The sequence below is a fragment of the Chrysochloris asiatica genome, unplaced genomic scaffold (genome assembly GCF_000296735.1).
Source record: "Chrysochloris asiatica unplaced genomic scaffold, ChrAsi1.0 scaffold00142, whole genome shotgun sequence".
NCBI lineage: Eukaryota > Metazoa > Chordata > Mammalia > Afrosoricida > Chrysochloridae > Chrysochloris > Chrysochloris asiatica.
The window spans coordinates 8,432,407-8,449,193 of NW_006408660.1; the positions used below are offsets into that span (position 1 = coordinate 8,432,407).

At 44.1% G+C, this 16,787-nt stretch overlaps 1 protein-coding gene across 1 annotated transcript in view; it reads right to left on the reverse strand.

Moving 5' to 3' along the window:
* Positions 1 to 3,525: 3,525 nt before the first annotated feature.
* MCM2 (minichromosome maintenance complex component 2) overlaps positions 3,526 to 16,787 on the reverse strand; it is a 23,699-nt gene continuing 10,437 nt past the window's right edge. The window contains exons 6-17 of the mRNA XM_006870520.1: positions 14,777 to 14,996; positions 14,341 to 14,548; positions 12,513 to 12,647; positions 12,016 to 12,207; positions 10,660 to 10,753; positions 9,604 to 9,854; positions 9,321 to 9,447; positions 8,119 to 8,231; positions 5,452 to 5,703; positions 4,557 to 4,739; positions 4,215 to 4,370; positions 3,526 to 3,636 (exon numbers count right to left, since the gene is read on the reverse strand). Coding sequence (XP_006870582.1) covers positions 3,526 to 3,636; positions 4,215 to 4,370; positions 4,557 to 4,739; positions 5,452 to 5,703; positions 8,119 to 8,231; positions 9,321 to 9,447; positions 9,604 to 9,854; positions 10,660 to 10,753; positions 12,016 to 12,207; positions 12,513 to 12,647; positions 14,341 to 14,548; positions 14,777 to 14,996 — 2,042 coding nt within the window. The remainder of the gene's footprint in view (positions 3,637 to 4,214; positions 4,371 to 4,556; positions 4,740 to 5,451; positions 5,704 to 8,118; positions 8,232 to 9,320; positions 9,448 to 9,603; positions 9,855 to 10,659; positions 10,754 to 12,015; positions 12,208 to 12,512; positions 12,648 to 14,340; positions 14,549 to 14,776; positions 14,997 to 16,787) is intronic.

Here is a 16,787-nt window from a genome sequence, read left to right on the forward strand (position 1 = left end):
ACAATAAAACATTAAAAAAAACTATAGAATTAGAAACCACATGAAAAAACCTAAATGAAAGAGCTAAAACTAGAAGATTATAAGAATACAGAGGGTAAATCTTCATGACCATGCATTAGGAAATGACTTCTTAGATATTACAACAAAGCTCAAACAAAGAAAATAAATATATATGAATTTTTAGTGGAAAATAATTAAACCATTTGCTCTGTAAACTTCCCCAAATCACAATAAAATTTTACTAAAAAGAGCAAAAATGGAAAAAATAAACTGGACACCAATAAAATATTTCAACTTTTGTGTTTCTAGAGAAATTGTCAGAAAAGCATACAGACAACCCACAGAATGGGAAACAATATTAGCAAATAATATATCTTGACAAGGAACTTGTATCTAGAAGAGATAAAGAACACTTGCACTTATGAAAGTATTACAAGAAAAAAAAGGGTAAATCTTCACAGCCATGGGATCAGGCAATGGTTTCCTTGACATGATACCAAAAGCACAGCCAAGGAAAAAATATACACATTTTAACAAACAAAATGACAACCTGGTTTTAAGATGCACAAATGATCTGACTAGACATTGCTCTAAAGACATACAAATGGCCAGTACACAAAAGAAAAGATGTTCAACATCATTAGACATCACGTAAATGCAGATTAACACCAGACTGAGTCACTGAATCACCGTTTCACTATCCCTAGGATGGCAAGCCAACACTTGTCATACAATGGTAGCTTGCATATTGCTGTGATGTGGAAGCTATACCACTCACTGCATTGTAAATACCAGCAGGGTCACCATGGTACAGGTTTCAGTGGAGCTTCCAGACTAAGAGTAGGAAGAAGGTGGGCTACTTCTGAATGTTCAGCAGCTAAAAGCCTTATGAATAGCAATGGGACACTATCAGAGAGCTCCAAAATATTGTCAGATACAGTGCCAGATGAGCTCCTCAGGTTGAAAAGCACCGAAAATACAACTGAGGAAGCGTTACCTCCTCAAAGGAGAGTTGACTGTGATGACTACGAGAATGTAAAACCTTTTGGAACCTTCATTTGCTCATGGGGCACAACTCAAAATGAGGAGAAACAGCTCCTGCATAGGGTTTCTTAGGAACAGCTGGTGAGCTTGAACTGCCAACCTTATAGTTCAAACTGACTTTGTAGTCCTGGTATGGCGCTGTGAGCTAATGCACCGGACTGCCAAGTAGGTTTGAATCACAAGGTTGGTAGTTCAAGCTCACCAGCCACTCTTTGGAAATTCTATACAGGGTTACATTAGATTGGAACCGACTCCATGGCACTTAACACCTCGATTCATGGCATCTACAAGTCAATCAAACAGGGCATAATTAACACGTATTTGCCATTTTCTCTGGCATTAGCCAGTGAGTAGCTCCAATAGCCTTGAATCTTCTGGAAACGTTTCTCCTCCTGGCTTCCATATACAAAACTGCTTGTTATTGTTAAGTGCCCTCAAGTCGGTTCAGATTCACCTATATAGGCTTTCTGAATGGCTGGCTTGTGGTTCAAACCAACCTTGCAGACCAGTGCTTTATCCTACAGAGCTACACTAGGACTCCACAAAACCCCTTAACTTTCCTCAAATGATAGGCACTCAAGTCTAGTTCAGTCATCACTTCTCCCTCTGCTAGGGGGTCATACCAAGTCCCATGATGGCAGCTATCAGACTATTAGCACTCATACCCACACCTCTGCTCAGTAGTTCAAACTGAAATCTGACAGCAAAGTTAGTTTTTTCGTGGATGTGAAAGGCATTTCTAACCAACATGTTTTTTTGTTTTTAACCTCAATCCTGTATCTTAATCACCCAGTTTACCTGAATTTCGTTTATAAGCCTTGATAGCTTCCTGCTCTGCAGTTAAAGGCTAAACACATTACGGTTTCCAAGCTCTGCAAGACTTGGTTCCTGCTTCTGCTCAACGCCCCATCACTCTTTAGTTAATTCATCTTCAAGTGTCACTTCCTTACTTAAGACTTCCCTCAAGTAATACCCCTAAGTCTATTTCATAATACTTGATTACTTCTTTCATAGCTTTTCCTTCCTTCTTCACAGCACAACTTAAAGGGATTTGTCTCCTTTGCTGATTTAGTCACACACTCACACCACACACACACACACACTCTCTCTCAGCAGGCTACAGAAAGCGTAGAAACCACCTCTGCTTTGTTCTTCTGCTGTCCGCAGGCCTTGGTCCTCAAGAAGTATCTGTGGAAGGGACTGAAAGAGAATCACACATACTACTTACCATCAAGTATCTACAGGAATTTTCATAAGAGATTCATCTTGGCAGGTTCCACAAGGTAAAATTTGGATTACAAAATGGAAGGTGCAAGAAGACATTTTAGCTAAATCTAAGATAAGCACTTTTGATAAGAGTTGGACATGTCCATGAAATCCCAAGGCAGCTCCAGCTCATCATAATTTAGTACTTAAAGGCTAGATAGCAACATTAGTGATATTAACACTATTTCTCTGTTAGGAGGGTTGGGCCAAATTACCTCCAATCTATTCTCTGACCTCCACTTAGGCAGTATACGAGTAACCATTGCAAACTGAGTTCCTAGAGAGCCACGTGTTTAGTCTCCCCACATCCACAAACAAAACAGAGCTACCCTCCAAAGACAGAAGAGGGAAAGGTTCTTCTAAGGGAGTCCAGGGAATTGGAGTATGATATTAAAATAAAACTGAGACCAACAGATGCCAGTATTTGGATTTTACTCAACTTTATTAAAAATGAACAGTAAAGAAATAAAACTGAATGTACAAACAAGAGACTAGAGAAACAGGTAGGAGAGAATAGATGAACCAGCAGTGGTGACTGCTATTTGTGGTTATCAGATAACCCTGACTGTCCACATCCAGCTCCTCTCATCTGACTTTGGGGACGAGAAGCCTTGTCATTACAGACAGCAACTGACCAATGACAAGGATGTGCCCTCTCTCTTGTCTGTAGCCTACCGTCCTCTCTACTCACTATAGCTTAGGGGAAACCCAGGACAGAGTTTGGGGAAGACTCCAAATGCCTATAACTTGTTCTCAGGTCAGAAGTGGCCGAAGCAGCCCACACATGGCACTCAAGCCAGCAGGCAACAGTTTTTTGAAAACCTTATATGCTCAGGCACTTGAGACATACCTCGCCATCTAACACAGGTGTCCTGAAAAGAAATAATTGTGATCCAAACTATTAAGCAGACACAAACCACTTGTAGGTGGTGGGTTATAAAACATCTGGAAAAAAAAATAATAAACAACACTGGCAAAGTAATGCTCACTTGAGAAACAGAAGACAGAAGACGGAGCAAAGAAATCAATACTATGACTCCATGTCATACCCTTAGCCCAGGAGTCTGTGAGAGAAGCAAGGTGATTCAGCTCCAAACCCCACCTGACCACAGATCCAAGTCCTCAGTGGGCTGGTGTTGGGTGTAGAAAGCACAAAGTGAACTGAGCACTCACTCTGCCCTCCTAAACCAGAAGGCACAATTAGTTACTTAGAATTTAGAACTGCTGAAGGATTATTTTCCGTTTCACGTCATGGCTGAACTTGTTCATCCTAAAGAGTTCACTGTCGTAAAATGCTGAGAGGTTGTGGATGTTAATCTGGCGAGCCTAAAAAGATAAATATGCCAAATGACGAGACAGTGATGGTAACAATGTACAGAACTGTGTATCATCATATAGAGGGAAAAATTCAGAGAGGTTAAGGGTTTTCTGCTGGATGAAAGGAGTTCAAATCTTATCTCTGCCAGTTATAGTGTGACTTGGCCAAGTTAATTACTTACTCTGTTGCCTGTTCCCTCCTTTGTAAAATGTGGATGACAAAACAAGACCACCCTTATTCCGTTTATGCCAAGATTAAAAGTGCAGAGAACAAGAGCTCAGACACTATTGTTGCTATTAAGTGCCACTGAGTTTGTTCTGACTCATAGCAACCCTGTATAGGGTTTCCAAGGAGCATCTGGTGGATTTGAACTGCTGACCTTGTAGTTCGCAGTCCAGTGCTGATCCTACAGTGCCACACCAGGAATCCAAAAGCAAACTAGTAACACTCAACATGTAGTGATCACCTCAGGTCCCCCAGTTACTGCCCTGACAATATCTAACCACCGTGATCAAGTTCCCAAAGATGATTCTGACAAATCCCAAGGTTGCCAGCCCTGACTCTCAACTCCCCTCCACATCCGTACCTTATCCACCAAGTCCTTTTCAGGCACTTCGATAGTGTCCTGCTGGGCCCCAAAGCGGTTGCGTTGATAAGTCACCTGCTCTGCCACCAACTGCTTCAATATGAAGAGCAATAGCTCATTGTTATCCCTCCGGAATGAAAGATAGCGGGCAAAAGTCTGTAGAGGAAAAAAGCAAGTCAGAATACACCCATTACTCCCCGGACTCAAAGCTACTACAGAGTAAACAGTTCCCCACTTCAACCACACTTCCCTTCACCTCCTTCTCAGAGCAGCTGGACCAGGACAGAAAAGCTTGGGGTTGCAGTCGTAATGCAAAGGGTCTCAAGCATCGCCCACACCCACCTTCCTCATGCTGCGCATGACACTGAACTTCTGCGTGTCGATGAAGCTCTCCAGCATCACCCGGATGGCCATGTTGACATCGTCCTCGATCACATAGTCCCTCAAGTGAATGCGCGCATGAGCCTCTGCCATGCGGATCATGGATTCGATGTGCCGCACCGTGATGGGGATGCTACCTGTTGCCTGAAGAGAAGGATACTGTCAGGTCTTCCTTAGGAAGGAAGAGAAGCAAGAGACAGAATACGCAGCATTTGTAGCAGCCTGGCGCCTGAGGGGTGCTGTGGGCCATGGCTTCTCACCACTGCATCTACATGCTGTCAACTGTACTTGTTATTCTCAAGGAACTAAATATTGCATAATCAAATGTTTCTATAAAAACTAAGCTGAATGCTCTGAGAATAAAAAGGGAGCAAAAATAAAGCTGCTGTCAGTTTAGGTGTGAGTGAAGTGGGTGACACACACAAATCCACAAGCACTGTATATTCCAATTACTCATAAGCTGCCTTGCAATTCTCATTCTACTATGAAGGAACCAAAACCGAACTCAAGACAACAATCTGCGTTCATCTGAGTGAAATTCTGCAAAGTGAACTTAATCAATGGACACTCAAAAGGCTATGGTCCCATACCAAGATAAATGAATATACATTTAGTTTTAACTAAAAATGATAATCCTTAGAAATCCTATACAGGGTTGTTATGCATCAGAACGGACTCGATGGCATTTAACAAGAAAAATGGTATGGTAAACAAGTGGGCTTTTTTTTTTTTACCCTGTCTTTCTGCTTTGGGACATTTTGGATTAAATGATCAACTAGAAACCCAAACTACATAGATAATAAGAAAGCCTCTCCACCTTGCCCACCCCTCCAGGCTCCGTTCCTGGGGCCCTCACCATAGATTCTTTCCTGAGATCACTGTACATCTTGGCCACCTTGTCTTGATCCATCTGGTTGAGCTTTGGGTGAACCTTCTCCTTGGCATAGATGATGTACTTCTTTAAGACTTCCTGGGGCAGAGGCTCCACTCCATATGTATTTGGCATGGCAGGCTCTGGGGTGCTGCCATTGACCAGCCCCTCTTCTTCCTTATTGCTGGGGTGGTGCCTAACATGGCTGCCCACCACAAAACGGGCCAGCATCTCATCCTGAGAAATGAGAGGCCAGAAGTGACTGGACTTAGAACGGAAAAGCTCTATGGTGTTACAAGAATGATATTCTCTCAACAGCAGGTATTTTATACCTAGGAGTCTTCTTGTGGCACTCCAGGAAAAACACTGGACTGCAATGTTGCTCCTCGGAAACCCTTCACAGGGTCACTATGAGTTGGAACTCACTTGATGGCACTAATCAACAACAACAGGTGCCACGTAGTGTTAAGATGCTACGGCCATTGTTGCTAGGTGCCACCGAGTTGGTGTTGACTCACAGCATCCCTGTATTGGGTTTCCAGCAGTGGCTGGCGAGTTTGAACTGCTGACTTTGTGGTTCAAACTGACCTTGTGGTCTAGTGCTTATTTCACAGCACCACACCAGGTGCTAAGGATCCGCTGATGAATGTGACAAAGCACTCACAGGGCTTACTTCTAAGTGAGTGACAAGGCAAATACATTCTTTATAAAATGTATTTAAAAAACACCTAATTATAGGAGTAACATGTGTAAACTATACATGGACTGAGACCACTCTAAGTAAGTTGCCAGAGAAAGCCAAGAATGATGCCAAGATAGTCAGGGAGAAGAATATTCCAGGAAAAGAAAATAGGAACTTTAAAAGCCCCAAGGTCTGGCATGTTTCAGGGAGAGAGAGCGAGAGGGAGAGGGAGAGAGTGAAGCAGGTATATGTGTGGTGGAGGGAAGAGACCAGCAGCTCTGGACCAGGCTAGAGGCAGGCCAGGAACAGACCACACACACAGGACATTTGTGAGCAGTGGTGAGGACTTTAGATTCTAGTTTTATGTTCAGTAAATCATACACTTGGTTTCATCTCAATAATTGCAATCCCCTCAATGTACAAGTTATCCCATTTCCTCCCTGTGATTTCCCATTCCATCATTCTTCCCATCCCTTGTAAACTACGTTGTTAGGTAAATGTTGAATGATTGGCCATGCCATGGTGAGCACACATTACTAGTGTTGTTGTCCCCACTGTATGTCTATCTGCTGCTTGGCTGATAGACAGATTGGGCCACAAGGGTGAGCTTCTTTCCAGACCTGAAGGGTAGTCGAGGGCCATAGTCTCAAGTTTCTCCAGTCTTTTTGACAAGTCTTGTCTTTTATAATTTTGAGTTTTGTTCCATATATTCTCCCACTCTATCCAGGAGCCCTTTCAGAGCAGTTGGTAGTATTAGCCAGGTACCAGCTAGTTCCTGTCTTTGAGTTGTGGAGACTGATGTTCATGTGTTTCATTAGACTACTGAACTGATTACAAGCATCTTCCATTCTCATCACTCTTCTTTCTTCTGCACATAGAGAGACCAACAGCTGTACCTTAGATGGCAGCTCATGAGTTTTTAGGATCCCAGATGCTCTATTTACCAAAGTAAGATGTCGAACATTGTCTTTGTGGACAATGTTATGTCAATTGACCATGCTGTACCCTAAGACTATGGTCCTGAGCCCTCAGGTCCAGCAACTCATTGCCTTTAGAAGTTTGATAATATCTAAGGCACTATAGGATAAGCACTGGATTGCAAGGTTGGTTTGAACTATGAGGTTGGCGGTTCAAATCCACCAGCACTCACTAGAAACCCTATACAAGGTCACTATGAGTAGGAACTGACTTGATGGCACTAAACAACAATGCTCTACCACACATTCATAGTTGTGTTTGCAGCAAAAGTAAATACCTGTGTACAAATACCCTCTTTCAAACTCATATATTTGTGGGTACATTCCTACTCTCTAGCCATGCCCTTTCAGCCTGTGCATTTGTCTACATACCTGCAGAACACTGTTGTTCCAAGGTTGTGTATAACAATATTTACCTCTATCCCCTTTAATTCTTACATACTTCCCTATGTCTTCCTGTCTTCATCATTCTCCCACCAAGCTCCCTCTTCTAACATATTGCCCTCCCATCCACCTGAATTAACATGTGTCTACCCTCTAGCCAATAATACTAACAGATTTGTCAGGAGAAGTAGCATAATTTGATTTATGCTTTCAAGAGATGACTCTGCCTTCTAACTACTGAATGGCTTACATGGGAGCATGAGTAGAGAAGCCAGGAGACCAATTACCCAAAGACTATAATCTGTCTTTATGGTAAGAGATCAATCTGGAGTGTGGATGTAGCAGAGAACTAATGAGAAAGATTCAGGAAAGACCAAGAAGTTATATAGTCTAATCATTAGTGGCACAAGGAGAGGTGCTGATGGGGCAAAGAGAAATCAAAGATGGGTTTTAAACCTGAGATGAGACATAAGAAGGGAACAAGACAGCAGATGTGAGTTTTGTCGCCCTCTTTCCTTAGGCCCAGAGTTCAAGCCTACATTGTTCAATCCTCACTCAGGGTCCCCAGAACTGACTGCAGAGAAGCCCTGAGATGTGGAAGTTGTATACCTGGACTGGATCCACTACATCCCTCACCACACACAGGACATCAAAGCGTGAAATGATGGGTTCTGTGAGGTCCACGTTTTCCGAGAAGGTGAGTGAGGGATCGTAGCGGCCTCCTGTAAAACAAAGGTTACTCTCCATTAGAACTCAGTGGAGTGCCGTGCCAGATTCTTGTTTCTTCCTAACCTTCAAGGGGTTCTTCCAAACCCCAGGGAGCTTCAATATCAAAAGGAATAAGGGGATTGGATGAGGGGAGAAAAAAACTTGAAGGTTACTTAATACTTGCTATTTGTAAGGCACTCTGGACAAGAGACAGAAAGATGCTCTCCCTCTTCCACGTGCTATAATAGAAATGTTATTTCCTCACAGTTTAGGAGGCTAAAGTCTTTATTCAGGTCACTGCTCTAGGAGGCTTTCCCTCTTCATATGCTGTGGGGGAAGGTTCTTCTAGCTTCTGAGCTCTGCTCCCAGGCACCTCTCTTCCCCATCTCTGCTTCTAACTTGCATTAAATCTCTTTTATATATCAAAAGTGGCTGACTCAAAACACACCCCACTCTAATCTGGTCTCATTAACATAACAAAGACAACACACACTGGGGGGTGAGGAGGACCACACATAATCCAATCCACAACACCCTGGATTGCCTTTAGTCACTAAACTGTTTCTCAGGAAGGAAAAATCAAAAGCAAGCAGTATGATGGCTCTTGGGCTCTCTCCATCACTTCCTGGTTGAGCTGTTAAGTGCCATTGAGTCAGCTCCAACTCAGAGCAACCCTTTCTATCTACATAGGTTTCCAAGGCTGGAAATCTGTGTGGGAGCAGAAAGCCTCATCTTTCTCCTGTGGAGCAGCTCAAACTGCTTACCTTGTGGTTCGCAGTCCAGTGCTTATCCTACAGAGCCACTGCGCTCCCTCCCCTACATGTGGTGCACTGAAATGATTCTCCCATGTTCCCCTAGAAAAACATCTAGGTTCTGAGAACATGGATCACACACAAAAAAACTTAGGTGTCTCAAGTCCCACTTCTACTTTTTCCCCTCTGGCAACAAATGTTTGGAGAGCTTTCTTTGGATGAATTGCTTTCTCAGGCTTGCATCTAAGTGCCCCCCATTCCTGGTAACTAGAATGGTAAATTCCTGAATCATACAGGTTCTTCTCCACTAGACACTCCCAAGGACCTCTGTCCCTGTAGTATCTGGCATACCTATGGGATTAGCAGCAGCAATGACAGTGCAGCGAGCCTGCAGGGAGGTGACAATACCAGCCTTCGAAATGGAAATGCTTTGTTGTTCCATAGCCTCGTGGATGCTGGTTCGATCCTGGTCATTCATCTGCAAGAGATTCAAATAGCTCCCTCTCATTCTGACCCTTTACCTGGACCACTGTTTCTTCATCAGATCCCAACACTCAATTAACAGACTCTGCCATCAAGGGTCAAGATACCCTGAATCCCATCACCCTATACCCTACATAGCCCCAAGACCCACCTTGTCAAACTCATCAATGAGACACACTCCTCTGTCAGCCAGAACCAGGGCTCCAGCCTCTAAGGTCCATTCCCTGCTGACCGGATGCCGTTGGACATACGCCGTAAGACCGACTGCTGAAGCCCCTTGGCCAGTGGTGAAGATGGCCCGACTTGACACTTTCTCAATATATTTGAGGAACTGAGATTTAGCTGTGCCGGGATCTCCACACAGTAGCACATTGATATCACCTCGTACCTTGTGCTTACCCCCTAGAGGAGACAGGAATGGGAGATTAGGGAATGGCAGACAAACAGGGGAGAGGCAAAGGAATATTTTCTCTAAAAAGGCATGTAATACCCTGTGACCAGGAATCCTACTTGTGAACACTCACCCAGAAAAACATGTGCATAAGTATGTAAGTAAGCATGCACACACACACACGTTCATTGTAAATGTGAAAACCTGAAACAATTTAAATGCTCTCCAAGTAGGACAGTTAAAGAAACTATACTACATGGATCATCGTACAGTAATTTAAAAGAATAGTTCTTTGTATATTAATATGAAAAAAGCAGTCAGAGAAGACCTGCTATTCAGTGGAGAAAAGTAAGCTGGACATATACAGGAATTATGTCGAGCAGCATTATGATCATTTTTATGTGGTGCTGTGGGTTAATGCACTGGACAGCAAAGTCGGTCTGAACTGCAAGGTCAGCAGTTCAAGCTCGCCAGCTGTTCCTCGGAAACTCCATACAAGGTCGCTATGGGTGGGAATTGACTCAATGCACAACAACAACGTGATTTCATAAGAATTTTTTTTTTTTTGAAACTTACTCATATATGGAATTATATGTGAGTATCGGTATAAAGGCCAGACTGTTAAGGACTACCTACAAGGTTAGAAATGAGGGTCAGTGGTGACTTGAGCTCTACCTCCTTATCTGTGATCTCAAAGTCTTTTATAAAGAGAACGTAATATAAATAAATAAATGCATACTTATGTATTATTTTTGTAGTTTCAGTTTAGTAAAGAGGAACCTAGAGCATGGGAGAGTGGTGCACGTCACTGCTCACCTGGGTTTTTGGGTTCCCCTCCAAAGAGAGCCAGAGCCAGACCTCTCTTGATGTCTTCATGACCATAGATGGAAGGAGCAATACTGGCAAAGATCTGAGGAAAGAAGGAAGAGCTTATGGGAATGCAGTCTCTGTTCTCTTAAGCCTGGGCCAGCCTGATGCACAGACAGGAGAGTCCCAGTGTGGCGCTGTGGGCTAATGTGCTGGGCTGCAAAGTTGGCTTGAATCGCAAGGTCAGCGGTTCAAGCTCACTAGTCACTCCTAGGAAACCCTATACAGGGTTGCTACGGGTCGGAACCAACTGGACGGTGCTTAACAACAACCACAGCAGCACAGACAGGAAACTGGCAATGAGAGCAAAGATGGGGTGGGGACAAAGAAGGGCGCAATCACAGCGGTGTGAAAGGGAAGGAGGAGGAAGGGGCTCTGGGTGGGTTGAGGAGTCTGGTCTTCATCACTTAACCTTCCAGTCATTCAATATTTCCTCCGCCAGGCTCTGGGAACAGAGATGAACAACTCAGACTTGGTCTCTGCCCTCAGTAGTTTACCACCTCAGAGGAAAATGGTCTAATTCACAAGCCAAGTGAGGTGTAAAATATAAGTTGCCCTGAGGACCTGGCTCTGTAGGAGCAGAAGGGTAGAAGCAGAGAATACTCTGCTGCACTGATTAAAAGCTGCACAGGAAGTTAAGCGCTTGGGAAAAGGGAACAAGAGAGGAAGAAAGGGAAAGGAGAGGCAAGTAGAACAAGTAACCTGGGAGCAAGCTGGAGCCTGAGCCACAGAAATGGCAGAGGCTTTTAGGAAGAGAAATTCAATGGTATACTTCAATAATTTGCATCTCTGCAATGTAAACCTCCAACTCCAGTACGTTCAGTAAAAATATCTATATTAAAAACAACGTATCTGGGCAGCCTACTTGAAGAAGTTACTGTTGGTAGTTTGATACAAGGGAGTGCGCTATTCCTTCTATTCCACCTTCATGTTCAAGCCTTGCCTGACACGACTGGATGAAAGAAAAGGGAGTTCAGTCCCTTCCCAACCAGGTTACTTTTCTCCCCAAAGTGACTGGCTCAGATAGGTCATCCAAGTTACCAATTACTCTGCTAGGAGGGGGCAGTGCTAGGACAGAGGTGCCAACCACTGTCCTATAACACAGAGCCTCCATATTACAGCAAGTTACTGAGGGACACACTGGGAAGTACAAGAATAATGGACACACTGGGAAGTACAAGAATAATAAGGGAGGAGCATGGTTTCTAAGACTAAAGAACCAACAGCAGCATATCAGTTCCCACAACATCCCCAGTGAGCCTCCTCGCTTCCATCTCAGAGCTTAACAGCATAACGTCCACCTGCCTTCTCCCCAATCTGCTGATCCTTGGAGAGACTGGTGATCATCTTCACATCCTCGTCGGTCAGTTCCCCTACAGCCACCTTATTGTCCTTCTTGGCCACATGGTTGGCCAGGATGACAGTGGCAAAGACAGGGAAGCCGTGGGCAGTGTTGAGGGAGCCATCATAATTGTTATGGTAGATGCCAGTCAACTCCTAGGGGAGGGAGAGTAAGTGCTCAGCGACCAACGGCTTACAAATAGGAACTGGAGCCCACCCCTACACAGCTTCCTGCCATTTTTTTCTATACACATTCCCTTACTAGAGAAACACCAAGATGAGCAATTCTTATAAAATGAAAGGAAACCACTCCTAAGCCTAACACTCTAGTCAGACAATCTATTTATGCAGAGGAAAAGCCCCAAGTATGAGCTAAGCCCCCCACACTTTCCTGGTCACTGGGAATCATGCTAATTTCCTCACAGACCTGCCTCCGTCCTGGCCTACTCATGGCCACTTACTATCTCATCTCCTGGTTTGCAGCTGTCCACCAGATCAGCAAGGAGAATGGCATCCTTGGAGCGGGGCAGCCGGCCAGCTGCCACTTTGCCTGGACTCTCTTGAATTCGGATCCGCTGGTAGTTCTGATAGATGGTCTGCACAGGATAAAGAAGGTTGGAGAAACATCTGAGGCCTTTCCCTGAGTAGCAATTACTTCACATGAGGTGCAGCTGCCCTTTCAACTTCTTAAAGAGTTGATTTCTAGTTACTGATCCAGACCTCAGCCCCAGGAGGAAGGAAAATTGGTAGTTTTATTATTTCTATTTACTAAGCAGAGAGTCAAAGACGACAAACAAACAGCCACTAAGACTTCGGAATATCTATAGACAATCCCCATTCCTGCTACCATCCTTCGGGGATGCCTTCTTCCTGTCAGGTCTACAGGATGCGCTCCACTCCTAGCTCCTCGTATCAAGAAAGAGGTTTCCCCCTTTCATCTCTAGGATGGTTCATTTTAAGCGGATGGATGGCAAAACTGACCAATCCCCACATTAAAGTTCTGTAAGGCACTGTGGGTTAATGAGTTGGACTGCAAAATTGGTGTGAACTGCAAAGCCGGTGGTTCAAGCTCACCAGCTGTTCTTGGAAACCCTGTACAAGATCGCAATGAGACGGGAGCAACTCAAAGGCACTTAACAGCGTAGGTTTCCAAGAAGCAGCTAGCAAGCTTGAACCACCGACCTTGCAGTCCACAGCATCAACCCACAGTGCCATATCAGGGCTATATAGGTTGGAACTGGCACTTAACAATAATGAAGGCCCTTTCTTAGATGTACTAAAAACAGGCCTGTGAACATGAAACTGTAAGAGAGAGAGGAAATCTAGAGAGCTCTAGAGTTCCTCTGGAAAAGACACTGACAAATATAGGCTCAGGTGCTGGAGGGCTTGTAGCACATCACAGTCGCCCCAGCTCTCTGTGGGAACTCTGCAGAGAACTGAGGTTTACATGCTGCCCTTTAAAATCCATTCCATAATACAGAATATATTACTTTCTGATGAAAAAACCTCTGAGCCAGGCAGCTGATGGAAGAATCCTAGTGCAGACTCAACACTGTAGAAAGACAGATGTCTGGGCCTCACTTCTCACAAGAGCAGAGTTGTGACAGGCTAGCAGCAAGGCAATGTGGGGATCAGGAGGCCTACTATTGGCAGCGAGCTCATTCCACTTTTCAGACAAGGGTTGTTGTTGTTAAGTGCTCTCGAGTTAATTCCAACCTACAGTGACCCTGTATAGGGTTTCTGAGGAGAAGCAGGTGAGCTTGAACCACTGACCTTGCAGTTCAAACAGCTTTGCAGTCTGGTACATTAACCCACAGCGCCACACCAGGACTCCGAGGGTGGGCTGGTGCAAAGGTACAAGTGGGTCAGAGTGCCCAGAGGTGTTCCCGTCAGCAAGCTGTCTCAAGGGTGGCACGGGTTGTGGCTAAGGGACCACACAGGTACCAGTACCAGGAACACAGCATGAGGAGATGAGAATATGGATCGCCCCATGTGAAGAAGGGTGCTGTGGCTGAGCAGAAAGTGGGCCCACATTTGCTACATAACCCAGTTTTCAAGAGAAGCTATAAATGTGAATATTTTTCAATGAAACAACCTGATTTTAAAATACTTGCTCAAATCCTTTAAAACACTACACAGGCCAAGCTAAACACACCTCCACACACATTTGCTCCTCACCATTGTGTGGCCCACAGACACTTGTACTTGCACCTCTTCACTGCCTACACTGTCTTCCATGATCCAGAAAGGCTGGCCCCACCCTGCATGTTTAGAGCCTCCCTCACTCACCTCTTCCATGTTGACTTCGAAGGGGCCAGCTGACTGGCACTCGGGACAGGAGCCTGGCTTCACCTCCTGGTTCTGTGACTGACAGAAAGGTCCCAGGACAAAGTTGCACTTGTTGCAGTTGTACTTGACCAGGCTGAGCTGGGGCAAAACGCCAGTGCAGCTGGTCACCACCCCGCTGGTTCGGATCAGCTGGTTCAGGTGCAACTGTCTGCAAGAGGAGAGATGGGGTACTGGGTGGCTTTGAACTATCCTTCTGAAGGTTACAGCTGTATGTGTGGGAAGAAGACCTTCAGCTGGACTAAACAGATCCCTCCTGTTACACCCCTGTTCACTCTGGGACACCCCAGGGATGTGGGCTTTTCTAGGCTGTCGTACCCCCACTCCCACTGCTCAGTCCAGTGGGGACCTTGGTGCACTCATTCTGCCCTCAGCTCACCTCAACGACCGCAGTTCCTCCACCAGGGGCAGGTGGGAGATGCGGACGTGGATATGGCTGGCAATGCGGTCATACTTGGGGTACATGGCCAATACCACCTCCAGGGCAGCCTCATCAAAGATCTGCAGTAGCTCTGCTGGTGCCTCCGGCAGAAAGTAGGCCAGCACGTGTTCCCTGGCCGCCAGGTCCTCGTAGTTCACCACCAGGCTCTCACGGTTTTCTAGAGGATGGTGACGAGAGAGAATAAGCATTGGTGCATAGGCAGCAAATTCTCACGAGGCCTATCCAATGAGGGAGGGCTGCTCGCCCAAATCCTTCACTCTGAGCTGCAGAAATAGCTCTTATATCCGAGTCAAGCACATTTTCAATATGTAACATAGAAAAGTGACTGTGCTGAGCCTCAGTTTTCTGTTGTGTAAAATGAAGATGTCACACAGCTTACCAAGTTACTGGAGGAGATTAAATGAAATAGTATACAAACAGTGTCTTGTAGTGCACCACAAGCTAAAAAACTCTGCTTACAAAGGCCAGGAAGAAAGCATATGAACTTACTATGTAAAACATTTATTCCATTTGCTTTAGCATCTCTAACGTTGGAAAGCAAGTTTCAGTCTCTTCTGACATCCATTTTGGTTTTTCCTTTCTTTCTTGTCTTCTTAATTACCTTTTGCTTTCTGCCTGTATGTTGTTGATGTCATCCCACAATTCTTCTGGTCTTCAGTCATTAACGTCTAATGCGTCAATTGTTTTCTTGAGATGATCTGTAAATTCAGGTGCAATTATGTCCGAGGTCAGATTTTGGCCCTCGTGGAATTTTCAGTTTTTCAGCTTCAGCCTGAACTTACATATGAGCATTTGATAGTCTGTCCCAGTCTGCCCTGGGCTTTGTTTTGACTGAAGATATGGATCTTTTCCACTATCTCTTCCCACAGATGTAGTCAATTTGATGTAGTCATTCTGTGTATGTCATCTGATAAGTTCCACAAGCACAACTGTCTTTTAGACTGTCTAAAAAAGGTATTTGCAATGAGTTAGGTCATTGGTCTTGGAAAATTCTTTTCATGCGATCTCCAGCATTTGTTTCTATGCAACCAAGGTCATATTTTCCAACTACTAATCCTTCCTGTGTTTCCAACCTTTGCATCCCAGTCACCTGCAATTATCAATACATCTTGATTACATGTTTGCTCAATTTCAGACCAAAGAACTTGGTAGAATTCTTCAATTCCATCATCACTGGCTTCAGTGGTTGGAACATAAATTTGAATAGTGCAATGAACTGGTCTTGCTTTTCAGCATATGGATAATACCCTATTATAAACTGCATTATTCTTGAAGATACATCTTGAAATGTTCTTTTGATTATGAATGCGATACCATTACTCTTCAATCTGTCATTCCTGTCATAGTAAATCATGACTGTTAGAGAAAAAATGGCCAATAGGAGTCCCTTTCATCTCACTAATGCCTAGGATATTTACCTTTATGTGTTCCATTTCATTTCTGGCAACTTCCAACTTTCCTAGATTTTCACTTTGCACATTCCATGTCCCGATTATTAATGGATGTTTACAGCAGTTTCTTATTTTCAGTTGTATCCTATCAGCAAATGAAGGTCCTGAAAGCTTTACTCCACTCATGTCATCATGTTCATGATGTTCTCTCCCAGTTGTATTTTGATGGGCTCATCTTCTGGCACAATATCTGACAATATTCTGGTGCTATCTCACAGTGTTCCACTGCTAATCATAAGGTTCTCCAGTGTAAAAATGCTAAAGCAAATGGAAGAAATGAGGTAAAACAGCTGAAGAAAAAAATTCAAAGGGTAGCTAGAGAAAGTATTATAATGAAATGCGCAAAGACCTGGAGTTAGAAAACCAAACGGGAAGAACACATTCAGTATTTCTAAAGCTGAAGAACATTCAAGTCTCAATTTTCAGTAATGAAGATTCTATGGGAAAAATATTGAATAATGCAGAAAGCATCAAAAAAAGATGGAAAGAATATACAG